General features: G+C 37.3%; 2 protein-coding genes across 3 annotated transcripts; both read right to left on the bottom strand.

The window, feature by feature from the left end:
* Window positions 1-97: 97 nt before the first annotated feature.
* On the bottom strand, window positions 98-3,572 carry LOC130968488 (protein STABILIZED1). The gene has a single exon (XM_057893783.1). The coding sequence runs from the start codon at window positions 3,380-3,382 to the stop codon at window positions 269-271; it is 3,114 nt and encodes a 1,037-aa protein (XP_057749766.1). The 5' UTR covers window positions 3,383-3,572; the 3' UTR covers window positions 98-268.
* Window positions 3,573-3,780: 208 nt separating this feature from the next.
* Window positions 3,781-8,211, bottom strand: LOC130968491 (probable BOI-related E3 ubiquitin-protein ligase 2). 2 transcript variants are annotated; one of them, XM_057893788.1, is made up of 5 exons: window positions 7,930-8,211; window positions 7,809-7,850; window positions 7,121-7,231; window positions 5,887-6,248; window positions 3,781-5,297 (listed from the first exon to the last, which is right to left on the bottom strand). In XM_057893788.1, the coding sequence occupies exons 3-5, from the start codon at window positions 7,203-7,205 to the stop codon at window positions 4,746-4,748; spliced, it is 999 nt and encodes a 332-aa protein (XP_057749771.1). In that variant the 5' UTR covers window positions 7,206-7,231; window positions 7,809-7,850; window positions 7,930-8,211; the 3' UTR covers window positions 3,781-4,745. The 2 variants fall into 2 exon arrangements, with proteins under 2 accessions (XP_057749771.1, XP_057749770.1); XM_057893787.1 differs by having other exon boundaries at window positions 3,784-5,297; window positions 7,121-7,250; window positions 7,930-8,209.
* Between the last annotated feature and the right edge of the window lie 7,388 nt (window positions 8,212-15,599).

Here is a 15,599-nt window from a genome sequence, read left to right as displayed (position 1 = left end):
GACCCGAAACACACGACATCTCAAAAACCTTACCTAGCTAACCTTGCAGAACTACTTATATGAATTGCTTGATTGTGATTCAATTAATAGCATTAAATATGCAACAAATTTAGATTCTGAAACAACAACGAATGCTTCCAAATATCTATAAAACACACATCTGTTTTCAGCTACTCATAATCGGAAGTATCAAAATTCTCTTGAAAACTAATAAATCATACTACAAATCTAAACAACAGAAATACTATAGGCCTATAACTATGCGACGTCAATGTTTATTATTCTCAGCTGCATTCTCCTCCTTCCCAAGTGCAACCACCACTTTTTTCAAGATGGCTTCGGTAGGCTGGTGGGAGTTCTCAACTGCCTTTGAGATAGCTTGCCATTTTTCTCCATGTTTTGGTTCTGCACTAACGCACCTCTTCAAAACATCCTTCTGGCTGTCCTCAGTTCCATGCTGAAGTTCAAATTTGTAGCACAATGCCCAGAAATCCCCAATGTCAGGAGCTAATGTCACTGCCCTGTTCAACCAGGTCCTAGCTTTGTCCACCTTCCTATCGTGCCAGAACAATTTGGCCACAGCTGCGATAACATGGGGATCATGATCGCATTTCTTGAGAGCATCCATACTCTTGGTTTTGCGCTGAGGACGGGGAACCATCTCAATTGATGCAGCCCAAAGAATACCACTGTTGGGACACTCCTGCAATGCTTTTGCCATCAAAATATCAGCTTCTTTCTTGAATCCATGCTTCAATTCTGCTCTTACAGCAGCTAGCCAGAGTTCAGGATTTTGAGGATTCTTCTTTCTAGCCATTGTGAGAACTGCACGAGCTTTACTCAGTCCATTCATCGTCTCCTCAAGATTAGCAAGAGAAAGCCAAAGAGGTACACAATTAGGACAGTTCTTGAGTCCAGATTCATAGACCTTCTTAGCTTCCCTCATATGATGTTGGTGGCTTTCAGGCTGATCTTGTCTCTTCGCATTCTCAGCAAGCCGCTCTTCAAGCTGGCCAAGCATCAACCACAGTTTGAAGAATGAAGGGAATTTCTTCAGTCCTTCATCTAGCAACCTCCGCTCCTCTTCGATGTTTCCCAACTCTCTCTCAACAATTGCTGATTTCATCCAGACTCTCTCTGTGCCTCCCCTCTCTCTGGCTTTAGCCAACAACATTCTGGCTCTCTCAGGTTCATGGTTTTCAAATTCTAGCTTGAAAGCCGCAAGCCATATTTCCTCGGAATTAGGAATGGCAGCATAAGCTTCTTGGAGGATGGCTCGAGCTGCAGGGACATCACCAGCAAGCCACTTCTCTTTGGCACCCATAAGCCATAGAACTTCAGCCTGTGGTCTATAGGTAACTGCTTTTCGAAGTAATGCATCCAGAGATTCCCTGGTTCCATGAGTCTTTTCAAGTTGTGCTGCTTTGAGCCATATGCTCTTCTTAGTTAAAAAGACAGTCAATGCATGAGAATATATAGCTCTGGCAGTCTCAATAGAACCTCTCTTCTTGCATTCCTCTGCATCAGCAACCCATGTCCTCTTCCTATCTTCTTCTTCCACTCCAACTCCAATTGTATGATGGATTATAGCTTGGCAAGTAGCGACAGATCCAGCACGCTCTGCAGCCTCCGCTTCCCTCATCCAAGCCTCTCTATCAATTACCACAGCTTCTCTCTGGAGACTCCTTATACCCCTCTCAATAATCTTGCCAACCATGGAAGTGTTCCCATTAGCTTCTTCCAACTTGGCAGCTGTTATCCATATGGCAGGCTCCTTGGGCAGCCTCTCCCTTGCCCTGTTAAGAACCTTCTTAGCATTATCATAAGTCTCCAACCTCGCAAGTGCAAGCCAAAGCTCAACATGCAAAGGACAGCATTCCACGGCTCTGTGAAGCAAGAGCCTGGCATCTTCTTCATTGGCAAGCTCCACAACAGCCTTCCACAGCCTAACTGAATCCGGAATGTGCTCCAACCCTTTCCTCAACACCCTACTCTTGTTTGCATCATCCTGCTCCAATTTCGAGGCCTGCATCCACAACTTCACAGAAGTTGGAATCGACTTCACACCCCGTGCTATAACCGCCTTTGCCTCCTCAGGATTTGCCAACCTACAAGCTTCCAGCCACACATCCTCATTCTTGGGACACTCCTCGCACCCTCTCTGTATCAATTGTCTCGCTGCCTGAATCTTCCCCGCCAGCTCCTCCAACCTTGCAGCCGCAATCCAGCCAGGAGGATGCTTTGGATTCGTCTGAGTAACACTCTTGAGCAACAACCTAGCCTTCTTAATATCCGAAATCTCAGCATCACTGGTAATCTTCATGCTCTTCAAAGTAGTCAAATAACCCTTAGGATCCACATTAGTTAAACCAGAAACTGAATCCGACAACCTATCTAACTTCAGGGACAACACAGTACCCCTGCCCTCACCAACGGCAGTCAAGTCCGTCACCGGAGTCTGCGCCCAAGGAGTCTCGGTCCCTCCAGCAGCCCTGGTCTTAGGGTCCAATGCCGTGACATGCTCCTGCTCCTGCCTTGCCTTCTCAAGTAATGTATCAGGTACGGGCACAAAGCTTTCAAACCTCTTTTTCTTGTTCCTCAATGAATAATCCCCAATTTCGGGTATATTCTCCCACTCATCAGCAGATAAAGTATACAACTTCCTCTTCAAATCTGCAAACTGTTCTGTGATCTTCGGATTCGAAGCACGGTACTTCTCAATCTCCTGCTTCAACCTCGCTTCCCTCCTATCCTTCCTCCTCGAATCCATTCTCTTATCAATAGCTTCCCAAACAGCATCAGCTTCTTTATCATCCTCATCATACTCCGCAGATGCGAACAAACCAACATCGTTCCCTTCGAATTCATCAAATTTCTGATTCTCGTCATAGCCTTTATCTTCTCCTTCATCTTCTTCCTCTTCCTCGCCGCCTTTCCCTCTTCCTCTTCCAGCGGGGGCAGCAGCTGCACCGCCAATAGTTGTGGCGGATCTGTCGGGAAGATCGGGCGCGGCGCGAGCAGGACCGATATCAGATCGAGTGGTGAATCCTGTGGCACCACGACCGAGACCGGCGACATAGTTCGGCGGCGGCTTCGAGTTGAGAAAGTCGAACCGTGGCTTGGGAACCGCCGGAGGCTGCGTGCCACCAAGGAAAGGAACGTGAAGGGTTAGAGTTGAGTAAGGTCCGACGCCGAGGTCGGATATAAGTGCAGAATCGTCATTCCCAAGCAATCGGAGGCTGTTGGAGATAAACAAACGCTGCTGAGAAACGGAGATGCCATAATTATCTTCAATTGCAAGCTTGAGGCGATGGAGTGTGGTGGAGTTAGGGTTTACGTCTAATGCTAGGGTTCTGTGATTGGGTGGCACGATGAACACCATGGTTAGGTATTTTTGGGAAAATCGAATGAGGGAAGATGATAATGGGGATTATGATGATCGATTTCGATCTCCAAGGTTTCTTTTGTGCTTATGGCACAAATTGAAGATAGAACCTATGCTATGTTAACTGTTAACTGTTCTGGAATTTTTAGGACTAACTACTAGAAGATAGAACCGCCATTCGTGTGTGTATGTCTATGTTTTGGTAGCCCACCGTGATTCATGATTTGGTTACATTTGGAACCCATCAGGCCCAGTGAACAGTAGCCCACTATATTTTTAGCCCAGGTGTATTTTTTCTATGATAATTTATTTAAATAAAAATCAAAATAAAAAATTTGAAGAGCTGGCCATTAAATGTTCAGTTCCGAAAGTGTAATCTGTAATCTTATATTCAAGTTCCCTTCCACAGTCAGAATTTGAGTCACTTAGATCTATTCAATCTTGCAAGGATCATCCAAATCCAATTATATACTATGTATAAAGAATTGAAGATTGGTAACGGTTCGCAAGAACTTCACCAAATTATCAGTCACCAACTGGTGACAAACTGACAATTGTTTTGATGGCGTGTTCTTTTTTCAAGCAAGGCATCTTAGAAGAAAACTTGTAATATACTGATACAACATGCTTATTATTTGAATTGTGGCCGGTGTAGTTTCATCTGGAATACCCCTAGTAATTTCTTGAATCCATGCATAATCATGCCTAGTGCCTACAAACCACTCTCAGACTTTGACATAGTGACCTTCCACTTACATCCATTAACAAAGAGAGTTTTACTGTATGTTAAACAGAATAGTGTAGTCACCAAAAAAAAAAGTATATGTTAACAGAATAGTAATAAAAGAAAATTGTGATAACATTAAGGTCTTGTTTGGTACATGGGATAAGACCTACCGGTATTAAATAAAACATGAGACCAAAAAATAAAAAAGAAAAATAGATAACAAAAATAACATGAGAAATGGATCCTTCCAATAAGGAAAGTGTAGGCAAGAGCTAGTTCATCAAAACCATTTTGCCAAATATGATGCAAAATTCGATAGTTATTAACATAGAGCAGCAAATGTTCCTTCTTATACAACCAACAACAGGGCTTAAAGAATATTTACAGCCCAATCTTCATGTGTTCATGATGCATCAATTATTAACACACTGGGGAAAGATGCTCCATAGAAAAGTTTACAGGAAAAGGAGGAAAGCTGTTAACACAAGGAAATCTCAAAAGAGAATATTGATATTCTATGGATGTAAATTTTGCAATAACTTCACTTATAATTCATCTTAGGTAAACAAGTCACACAAGAACAGCCATGCATATTCCAATTTTTTTCCCTTTTAAATACTTACCCTTTGCAAGTTAAGACAGATACACCTGGACACTTTGAGTTTTCATCAATTGGCATACAGGACAAACATTGATATATCTATCACAGTTGTCACACAAGCATAAGTGTCTGCAAGGCATCAACAACATGGAAACCTCCTTCGCCCTGCACGCTCTGCACATCAGATTCTCTATGCCTTGGTGCTTCTTCAAAGTAGATTTCATTCGTGCACCTGGATTGCTGATCAAGCTATTCAAATCGATATATGAGGTGGCATCGTCAACTTCGCTACTGTCTCCAAACCCTTCCTTTCCTTGTTCCTCTCCTTGCGTAATTGCTTGCTGGAGATTGTTCCTTAATACATTGACAACTTGTTCATTATACTTTGCTTTGTAGTGCCAGCTCTGTGCTTCGATGGATACTTGTTTTATTCTCTCTGCTAGTTCCCTGTTTTTCTGGTTAATGTTCTCTATCTCTGCATCTTTTTCCCTTAGCTTCTTGCTAACACCTTTCTCAATGGCATTAAAGACGGTGGTCATGTGTTTTTGTTTCATATCTCTCACTGCTTTTGACAATTGGTCCTTCTGCATAGAAAACATTATAAAGTGCACTAGACTCAAATCCATGATTCACAATCAAAGTGAAACATATGTCTTTGTATCTTAGTGCAATAGGAAAACATAAAACTGATAAAAACCCATAAGCAATCATTCAAAAAATTTCCACGACTTACTCCATGATTTAAACATTTGAGAGGTGTTCAACAAGCAATAATTCACAAGGAGAATAACTACTCATAAATTACTCAATGAAAGGCCTACCAATAAAAAGGAGAAATTTCTACCAGGAAGTCTGCATAATGGTTTATCTGAAAAGCAGAAGAAAAATGATAAAGCAAAATGGAAAAGTATCCACCATAAGATGAAAGCATGGACATACAGAAGTAGCACCAATAATAGAAGCTAGACCTCTCACAAACAATATTACAAAGAGAAATGCTACTTGACCAGAAAAACTTCATGGTGGTTGTTGGTTGAAATATAGATGTAGGACTGACTCAATCTTCCGAGAACGAACCACATGCCTCATCATTCTTGCAATTTAAATATTTCAGGCTCTTCAGCATTTTTATAGGGCAAAATAACATAATGAAGAGCTATAGTGACACTCTACCTGTAGCTGAATATACTGGTCCAGCTCTTCTTGCTGCCTATCAAGCTCGGTTCTGAAATTGTCACCAAGGGATAATATGATTGAAGATGCGGCAGTCATGCTACCACTAGCAGAAGTAACAGAAGAATTGCGCTCATCATCGTCATAAGAAAGCCTCAATCCTGTTGACACTTGATTTGGATTTGGACTATTTGCCAATCGATCAGCTTTGTCCTGACAGACATTGTAATTTAAGGAAATCTGAAGCTTTTGCTGCTTTGATATATCTTCTGCTGCTCTGCTTCGTTTATTAGATCGAAACATGGAGCTGAGATACTCATTTCCAACGTAACTAACAGGGTCAATATTGCATCCAGCTTGTACTGCAAGATATGTCACATATTCATTGGTTTGAGACTATGAAAAATGAATTCAAGGAACTACACAGCAAGTAACATGATGTACAAAAAATGGTAATTTTTATCTTTGCCAGTAAGATGTAAAATCATTCAAGTGAGGCCAATTCAAATGTTATGAAAAGGGAAAGGATGTGAAAAGGATGGAGCCCTGACAAATGGGACTTTGTACATAGGGACTAGGTTAGTTTATTGGTAAGATAAATGTACATAAGAAGTTATTACGGAGCAGAGGGCATATGTTGAGTATATAGGAACTTGGGAACTAAGGATAGCGAGGGATCTCTGATATCCTGACTCTATGAATTCCTTCAGCAATTGTACATATTTTCTTTGGTTTCTTGCTATCGTCTGAACCAGTTCTATAAGAATGCATGAAAGGTGCAGAAATTGGTGTGTACTATATGATATATGGTCCATCTCCCAGAGCATCAAGATCCATATGAAATGCACATAAGCAAAAACATTCAACACAGAAAAACGTCATAACCCAGAATCTGTCACTCCATCCCTTTTCCAGAAAAAAAGATGGCCCCGTCATGTCCACAAATATCAGGCAAAAGGAGCGCAGTTTTGTCTTCTATTACTGATTACTCTTTCATTCTTCTATTTTACTCTCAATTGCGGTTGTTACACAGCACAAGTAAAAGAATCCAGTTCCAGGCAAATAAAAAGTTATAACAAGTAACATCACCATTACCAGTGAACAAGCAGTGGCAACTGGCAAACAAACTCCAACAAACAAGAAAGAGATCCCTATGTCACAACCATATCTAAAATGATAAAGCATTCAATGTGAAATTCCATTATTCCGTGACAAAAGGAAGACGAAAACTCACTATTCCCAAACAACTGCAGTTGATTTGCTTCATTAGTTTGATACTGAAATTGAGCCTCATCCAAGACATTTTTGCGCCCCAACATTATCCTTGGGAAAGCACTTGTGTATCCTGAACTAGTAAGAAATATCTACATGTAAGAAAGAAGATCAATTAACATCAAAGTCGCAAAATATGCAAAGCCAACATGATGAAACACACCATCATCAACAAGTTTAAGAAAAAAATTAGCAGAACAATTTAAGATATAAATGCTTGAAAGTAAAGAGGGTTAAGGGAACTGGTGATTCTAATGAAGTATAATTTTATCAGTTTTGGCACAAGGGACTCTAGGTTTAGGGAGTAAGTTCTGATGATAATTCATGCCCCACATATAACAATAGCAGTGAATCTATTTGTTCAAACAAAAATAAAAGAATGTACACAATTTCCTCTAAAGTGGTGATGTTTACTCTATAAAATATAGAGAACTCCTGAACCATTCAAAAGTAGACCATCAACTTTTTTCATAAACAATAATAATAATTAAAAAAAAACTGTTCTAGAATCTTCCAAAACCAAAAGGTTCATGAGGATCAAGTTAATCTAGCAAAGTTTGACCCAGTTCTATGATGATCCACAAGCAATTGATGAACGAAGACACAAAAAAAAAAAAAAAACACGCATGAAGAGCAAAATAGAAGGTTACCTTGGATGTCTCCGACGAAAACACAATGCTAGTAGCTAACAGCTGTAACACAAGATAAGACGCTTGAATCACAAAATCGATAAAGAAGAATCAACAAGCATTGGAATAAAAGAAATAATACCTTAAATGCCTTGTAATAAGCGAAGCCACGAAAAAATAGAAGATGAAAATAAATTAATTAATTAAGTTAAGTATGGAGTTGGTAAGTTCCAGAGCATCAGATAAGAACCCTGCAGTAGTGACTAGTGACAAGGAGAGAGAGATGAAGATGAAGATGAAGATGATGATGAGAATAAGAAGGGGAATAGAGAGAATAAAGCTAAGTGGGGTGGGAGTGGACGCAAGAGAACACAATCTGATACTGCAAAATCTACAAAATTATTATTATTATTATCATGCTTATTCAAATGCTTACGCAAACTCCTTTCTAATTTGCTACTGAATTTTGATTTCAAGATATCACAGTGATATATTTTTAATTATTTCATATAACTTTCATAAAGTCAGCTTTTTTCAATTTAAATATAACAGTAAAATTAAATACTAAAAAAAAGTACTCATTGTATTTATTTGAAACAAACCATGCTCAGGATTTTGAAAAAATCGTAACAGACTCGATAACCATATTTACGGTGAAGAAAGTGAGAATTATGGTGGGCCCCACATTTACTGTGTTGTGTAGTGATTTGTCGTTTTGCTGGATGATTTTGGCGGGTAACTATGGAGGCCCCATTGGGCATCGGCCATTAGCATTGGTTCGCACAATTTTAGGTCCAACACCTAACGCATTCCATAATAACGCCCCAACTACTCACACCAATATTATTACTCTTCTTTTATATTTCTTTTCATTTATAAATTCGATATCACAATACCAATAAGATTACCAAAAATACTATCTGCATATAAAGAATTAGTTGCTAAATTAATTATATATCTTTTACATATTTTTAATGTATATTTTTTATATCATATTATAATTTTTTTTCATATTTTAACTAAAAATGTGAATTTAGTTTACTATTATTTACACCACCACTCCACGTCTCCACCTTATTTTATATGCAAAATAAGATTATAGCTAATTTGAAATGTTGTCATGTTGAATGTTGACCTTAAAAAAGTCGTGTATTGCTCCAAAACCATGTATTGAAAAAATGATGATGCATGATCCATTATTTGTGCATTCAACATATCGGATTTTCAGTTAAAACTTAAAAAATATTTTATTCTATTGTTGAATGCCAAGAAAATTGCTTTGTTATTTCTTGCTTAACTTTTGTGTTGAGGCTGCTAGCTAATCACCAATTAAAGCAAAATGTTAAGGACCGAGTCATCCATACCGGTAACGACCCAAAAAATTTATGTTGAGAGGACAAAAATAAAACACATTATTATCAAAAGATATATTAATTTAAATTTAATAGAATAAAAATGCACATTAATTATTTGAATACAAAAAAAAAATAAATTATATTAGTTGTTAACTTTTTTTTTTTAAATCTTGAAGGCTTCTCTTTTTATTTTCATATTTTGAATATGTTAAATAATTATTTCATTATCAACTTGATTAAATAATGTCTCTCTGTATATATGTAACCAAACAATCATTATTATTTTAAAATATTTTTTTATTACTATTTTTAAAAACAAAAAATATATATTCTAAATTAATAAATTGATCAATTGACTTTAGAAATTTATATACAATATAATTACATATAATAAAATAGAATAAAAAATAAATAAATAAATAATAAAGATCACTAAATTGAGAATAATTAAATAAAATATATAAATTCATGAAGAGAATAAAAAAGTAGATTAGTACCTAATCTATAATTGCTTGAATTAAAATTTGTAATTGAAAATATAAAAAAATAATAAAATTGAAAAATACATAGAGTCATAAAGAGGTATATAAAAAAATAGAGGATTTAAAATTTATCTTTTGATGAAGAGAAAATAACCACTAAATAAAGAATAGAAAAAAAAGTTGAAAATATGAAACTGAGAAAATGGTTTAAGAGAATAAAGAAGTGGTGACGATTGAGATTTGAGAATGGGAGAAGATTAAATTTGATTAGGTTAACTAATAGTCAAAATAATCAAAAGAGTAAAGTATCGTTTTTGGAATTCTATTTGTGTCCCTAACGTTTAAATCGTCATATTTGTATCCCTAACGTTTGTAAAAGTGATTCAATGTTATCCTGCCGTCAATTACACATCATGAACGCTTTAGTTTGAGTTTTAAAAATCTCTTCTTGAAGTTAGAATACAAATGTCTGGGATAGAATCGATGATCCATTTCGAAAAATAGCTCATCAAAAGTTGAAACTAATTCCTACAACATTTACATAATTTACTTTTTTAGGGACATAATTGAATCTAAACACAAATAGTGGGTATAATATTAAAATCGAACACATCCAAGTGAGACCTAATTGAGAATGAATACATCCAAGTGAGAATAATTGAAAAATATAATCTGATTTGTTAGTATAATTGATAGTAGGATAACATTGAATCACTTTTATAAACATTAGGGATACAAATAGGACGATTTAAACGTTTGGGACACAAATGGAACTTACCCCAAACGTTAAGGACAAAAACGATACTTTACTCTAATAAAAAAATAAAGTGGGTTTGAAACTTTAAATAATTGAGCTTAATTTATTTATAGTAGAGTCATTTAAGATTTAAAATAAAAACATATTATATATGTATTTTAAAAATAAAAAATAAAATGGGAGTGGGGCAAGTGCCCCCTCCTGTCCTATGTAGGTCCGTCCCTGTCCATGGCCCTTGCACAACCATGTATATAAATGCATTTTAGAAATGGTTAAGTACTTTTTTCGTCTATAAGGTCTGAGGCCAAAATCAAAATCGTCTCCAATCTTTTTTTGTTATTAAAATCATCATCAACGTTACAAAACGTTATAAAATCATCCTTTTGAACATAATAATTTTTGAAATGACACAAATATCCTTTTCCTATTATTACTAATTACCCCAATCCCACCCACCCATTCCCCCACCCTTCCCACTGCACCTAAAACTGACAAATTGAAATGAAAAAAAAAAACAAAAGAGGGAGAAAAAAAGAAAAGGAAAGGAAGCGGGAGGCGACGGCGAAGAAGAGGGCGGCCTTCTACTACGAGTAGACGTCAGTAGTTGCTTTATCAGGGAGATGGCAATAGGTCGGAGTCGGGCGCTTGGATTGCGCGGGGTAACGAGGTGTTCGAAATTCCGTTCGTTGTGGTGGTTGTCATCGTCGCCGGCGATGAGGTCCGGAGAACGTGCGACACTTAGTCGACGGAGCTCGGGGCTCCCTTCGCTGAAGGTGCTGCATGTTGGGAATAGGTTTTTGTTTGGGTGCCATGAGTATATAGTGATGCTTTTTTATGGGTGCACTGTTCTTGAGAAATTGGTGTTGGAATCAACCTACAGCGATGCATGTGGAGGACTCATTTGTGCCCAGAAAAGTTTGATTTGAATTTGAATCATTTGGTGAAATTAATTACAATTATTACCTTGTTATTAGCTTAATAATAATGTTTTTGACATTTATGATTTTTATATGATGTTGTATGTTGTAGGAATTTGACAAGAGTCATGGAAGTGGGTGGCAATGCATTGTAGGAATAGATTTTGGTTCATATGTGACGCATTGTTATGGATGTTTCATCTATTTTGGAATTGGAAGTTTGGCCCTTTTGCTTTTAAAGCGCTCTGCTGGTCCTGAGGCACAGGAAAATCACTTCTCAACATAAGAGGCAGCAAAACCATAATAACTTTCTTTTATTACTTCTATTTTTAATTTTTATATTGTTTCTTGATCAGTAGTTTTATAAATTTCTTTTCTAATGTGTTGTTAAAGATTCTGGAGATGAAAATTATTGTAGTAGTTTACTAAAATCATCCGTTAGCCAAATTTAGATATATTATTTGTACTGTAAGAGATCTAGACTTGTGTATGTTGAGCAGTAAGAATGATTTTAAAATCATAGATATGGTAGTTATGGTGGAAGTGGTGATGGTTATGGTGGCAGAGGTGATGGTAATAAAGAAAGGGAGGATGAGACGTGTAGCAACGGTGATAATGATGGAGGTTAGTGGTGAGGGTATGGAGGGTTTTTCCATTTTTGTTTAAGGGTAAATTGGTCCAAAAAATATTGTTTATGGACAAAAAGATGATTTTATAATGTTTTGTAACGTTGAGGATGATTTTAATAACAAAAAAAAGTCAGGGATGATTTTGATTATAGCCTCAGACCTTAGGGACGAAAAAAAATACTTAACCCTTTTAGAAATTTTAATTTCATCCTTGACGCTTGATATATATGACCATTTTTATTCGGTTTGAAAAATTGTTTGCCCATCAGCACGTAGAGAATATAATATAGAGGAGTGCTAGGGGCCAGCAATTTTTTGATTTGTAGCCATCAAGTAGTCATCAATGATGATTTTAATGGTGTGAGATTGATGTGAGATTTCATCCAATGGCTCACTTTTCTTTGCTGATTACATGCTGGCAAGAATTTAATAAAATTGCTAACCCCTAGACTTTTCCTATAATATATTCATTATGTATTTCAGCGTACATTATGGAACTTGGTTTCATGAACTTCACTTTATAATATACATCCATCAATCCATACATGTATGTATTAATTAAGAATCTTCATCATGAATTATTTCTGATTAATTAATTAACGGAATGAAATTATGGCGTAGTTGATCTTAATCTAGTTAGTGTATGTGATTACAAGAAAAATGTTGAGATTGTTGGATTTAGTGTCAGCCATTAACGATGAATTTTCTGTCAGATTTATCGTCGAATTCGGTAGTAAATTCATCACCTTAAAATATTACTGTCGAAACAACAATTCTGAGGGTAACGTTGACAGTAAATTCATCACCTGAAGTTGCACTCGAACCTCATAGTAGTCCCTGAATTTAAAAGTTACCCGTATTCATCTCTGAAGTTGCATTCCGGGACTCAGACTTGTCCTTCCGGCACATTCTGTCCATTTGGCGCTACCGGAAAGCAGAGTTAGCATCCTTCGTGACACGTGGACATTACTACGGCTAGTTGATGTGGCAGAGTAAACTGTCCCGAATCAATTTGGTCCCTTAATTCAACTTAAAACCCTAATCCCCAATTTTGAAGCCCAAAGTGCTCACTCTCTTCTCTTTTCTTCGGTTTTCTATTCTTATCTTCTCCATCTTTGAAGCCCGACGATTATGCCAAGTGCAAGTAACGCAGATGGGAGCTCGAACAACCCACGATCATTTGAAAGTATCATGAGGAGAATGAATAGAAATAGAGAATCGCGTTTGCCAGAATGGTGTGGCTGTGGGTCGAGACCAGTGCTGCGGTGGTTAGGGACGGATTCTAATCGAAGGAGACCGTTCCTAGGTTGCCCAAACTACAATGTAAGTATTATTGTTGTTGATTGCTATATTTATGGATATAAAATTTGTTGATTCAATTTTCTTGGCTGTGCAGACTGTGGGTAAGAAATGGTATGGATTGTTTTTGTGGGTTGATAAAGTTTTGGAAGAAGATGTCATAGCATGTGATGATAGAACAAGACATTCAGTTGATAATGAAGATTGCTTGAAAATTTGGTAGATTAGAGGCTGAAATTAGAGTTCTAAAAATGGGGGGGGGGGTTTGATGTTTGTGTTCATGTTGTTGATTGTAGTTGGTGTTCTTGTGTTAAAGTTGGATAGACAACATGGTCAACTGTATCTAGCAAAAAATAAATGACATACATGTTATATGCATATGTTGTTCATGTACTTGTTCCTGTCCTTTTGTTTGAAAGAAATGAAAATTAAAGTGTTTTATTGTATGCATACTTCTGTTCCTACACTTCTGTTCAATAAAATGGAAATGGACAGGGTTTGAATTACTCTTAATTCTGTTACAAAGGACAAAATATAGCCAAAAAGCTGACAAAACTCAATTCAAGAAAGTAATAATTCATATTGGTAATGTTTCATCCAAAAAAGGCCTTATAGAGCCAAAACACCAAGTATATCAAAGTTGTTAACATATTGACCTCATAAGTTTCAAATACTAAAATCCCCAACACTAGGACACCGTTTAAGAAAGCATACATGGTAAAAAACTTTAGTAAAATAGATACACAAAGACACCATGTGTCCCTAAACATAATCATCCTAATCTTTATTTTTTGTGTCTGAGTGCCTTGAATCCAGGGTTGGGCACAAACTTCATGAAGTTTGCAAGCCTAGTAGCAGTCCCCTGTGTTGCAACTTTCATAGGGTTAGGTGGGGGATTCCTTGCTGGTTGACTGCTTCCTGGTGGGGTAGCAGCAGGTGGGGTGGTTGCTGGTGGATTGCTACTCTTTGAAGTTGTTTTTTCATGATGCTTGGAGAACTTTCTTTTTAGACGGAGCTTTGGTGGCCTAACCGGTGAGGGTAAAACCTATCAGCGAAAACATGTAAGATAGTTAGTAAACTAGGTAAGGATATGAATATAATAAATTCAAAGTCATCTAAGTTTGTGAACTTGTTGAGAGTCATCGGTTGCTAACAAGGGTGGTTCACTTAGGTCAAGATTGATTTCAGTTGGGGCTTGTGGGACAGGGGCAGCAGAGTTGGCCTGACCTTCACCACCATTAGCAGCAGTGGGTTGTGCAGCGGCAACCTCTTCATCAGCAGCTCTCTTTGGACAGTTTCTTTTGGTGTGTCCTGCTTCGCCACAATAACGACATCAACCTTTTTTATAAATTCTTTTCATCTTGGTCTTCTGCTTTTTACTCCCACTTGGCTCCTCATCTGCATCATTTCTTCTTTTTTTCTTAAGTGGTCCTGGCTTGTTTCTAAATTTTGGTGCTTGTAGTATGTTATATGGTGACTTTTCCCATAGTGCTTGACCTGGAATTGGATTGATATAGAAGGCATATGTGTTATTATATGCTTCCATGGTCAACCACTCATGACAAAACTCCTTCGGTCTCTTACCAGCCCTTGCCAGTGCAGCACACGCATGCATATATGGCATCCCTAAACAGCATTCACACAACAACAAAGACAACTACAGTAAGCCAACAATAAAGGCTGATAATGATAATAAGATTAAAACAAAGAATTTAAAAAATATTACCACTCAATTGCCAGAAACCACATGTGCAGAGCCTCTTTCCCAAGTCCACAACCATTTTAGTTGGCCAGCCATGAACTTCAAACTTCTCATAGTCTGCGTCACCAGACATCCAGACCACATCGGGACCCAACTTTTTTATTCCTTCCGTATCTTTTCTAACCTGTTGCACTGTATAGGAGGTAGAATTCTTGTCTTTGAATTAAGCTTGACCTTGTTTCTAGTTATCGACCTCATTGCATACATCCTGACTTCTTCCAAGAGCGTGATAATAGGCTTAGCTCTAGTATCTTTGATCCTGGAGTTGAAGACTTCACACACATTATTGCAGATGTTGTCTATTTTAAGTGCATTATTGAAGAATGCCCAGCTCCAAGAGTCTCTAGGCCACTTGTTCAAATGCTCCCAGGCTTCCTTCTTAACTCTCTCAATCTTTTTTATGATTTCAAGAAATCCATCTTGGCTAGTATACCTTGCACAATCCCACAGTAGCCCTCTAAGCTAGAGATCCTTCCATTGCTTATTGAAGTTCTTCCACAAATGCCAAACACAGAATTTGTGATGGATATTTGAAAAAACCTCCTTAACTGCATTTATAAGGCCCTATTTGAGGTAAAAAAAAGTTTCCAGACACTTGTTTTCGAGTACCA

This window comes from Arachis stenosperma, chromosome 3 (genome assembly GCF_014773155.1).
Source record: "Arachis stenosperma cultivar V10309 chromosome 3, arast.V10309.gnm1.PFL2, whole genome shotgun sequence".
Lineage (NCBI taxonomy): Eukaryota > Viridiplantae > Streptophyta > Magnoliopsida > Fabales > Fabaceae > Arachis > Arachis stenosperma.
The sequence above is the reverse complement of the archived record's forward strand: the minus strand, read 5'-3'. Positions and strand labels throughout refer to the sequence as shown.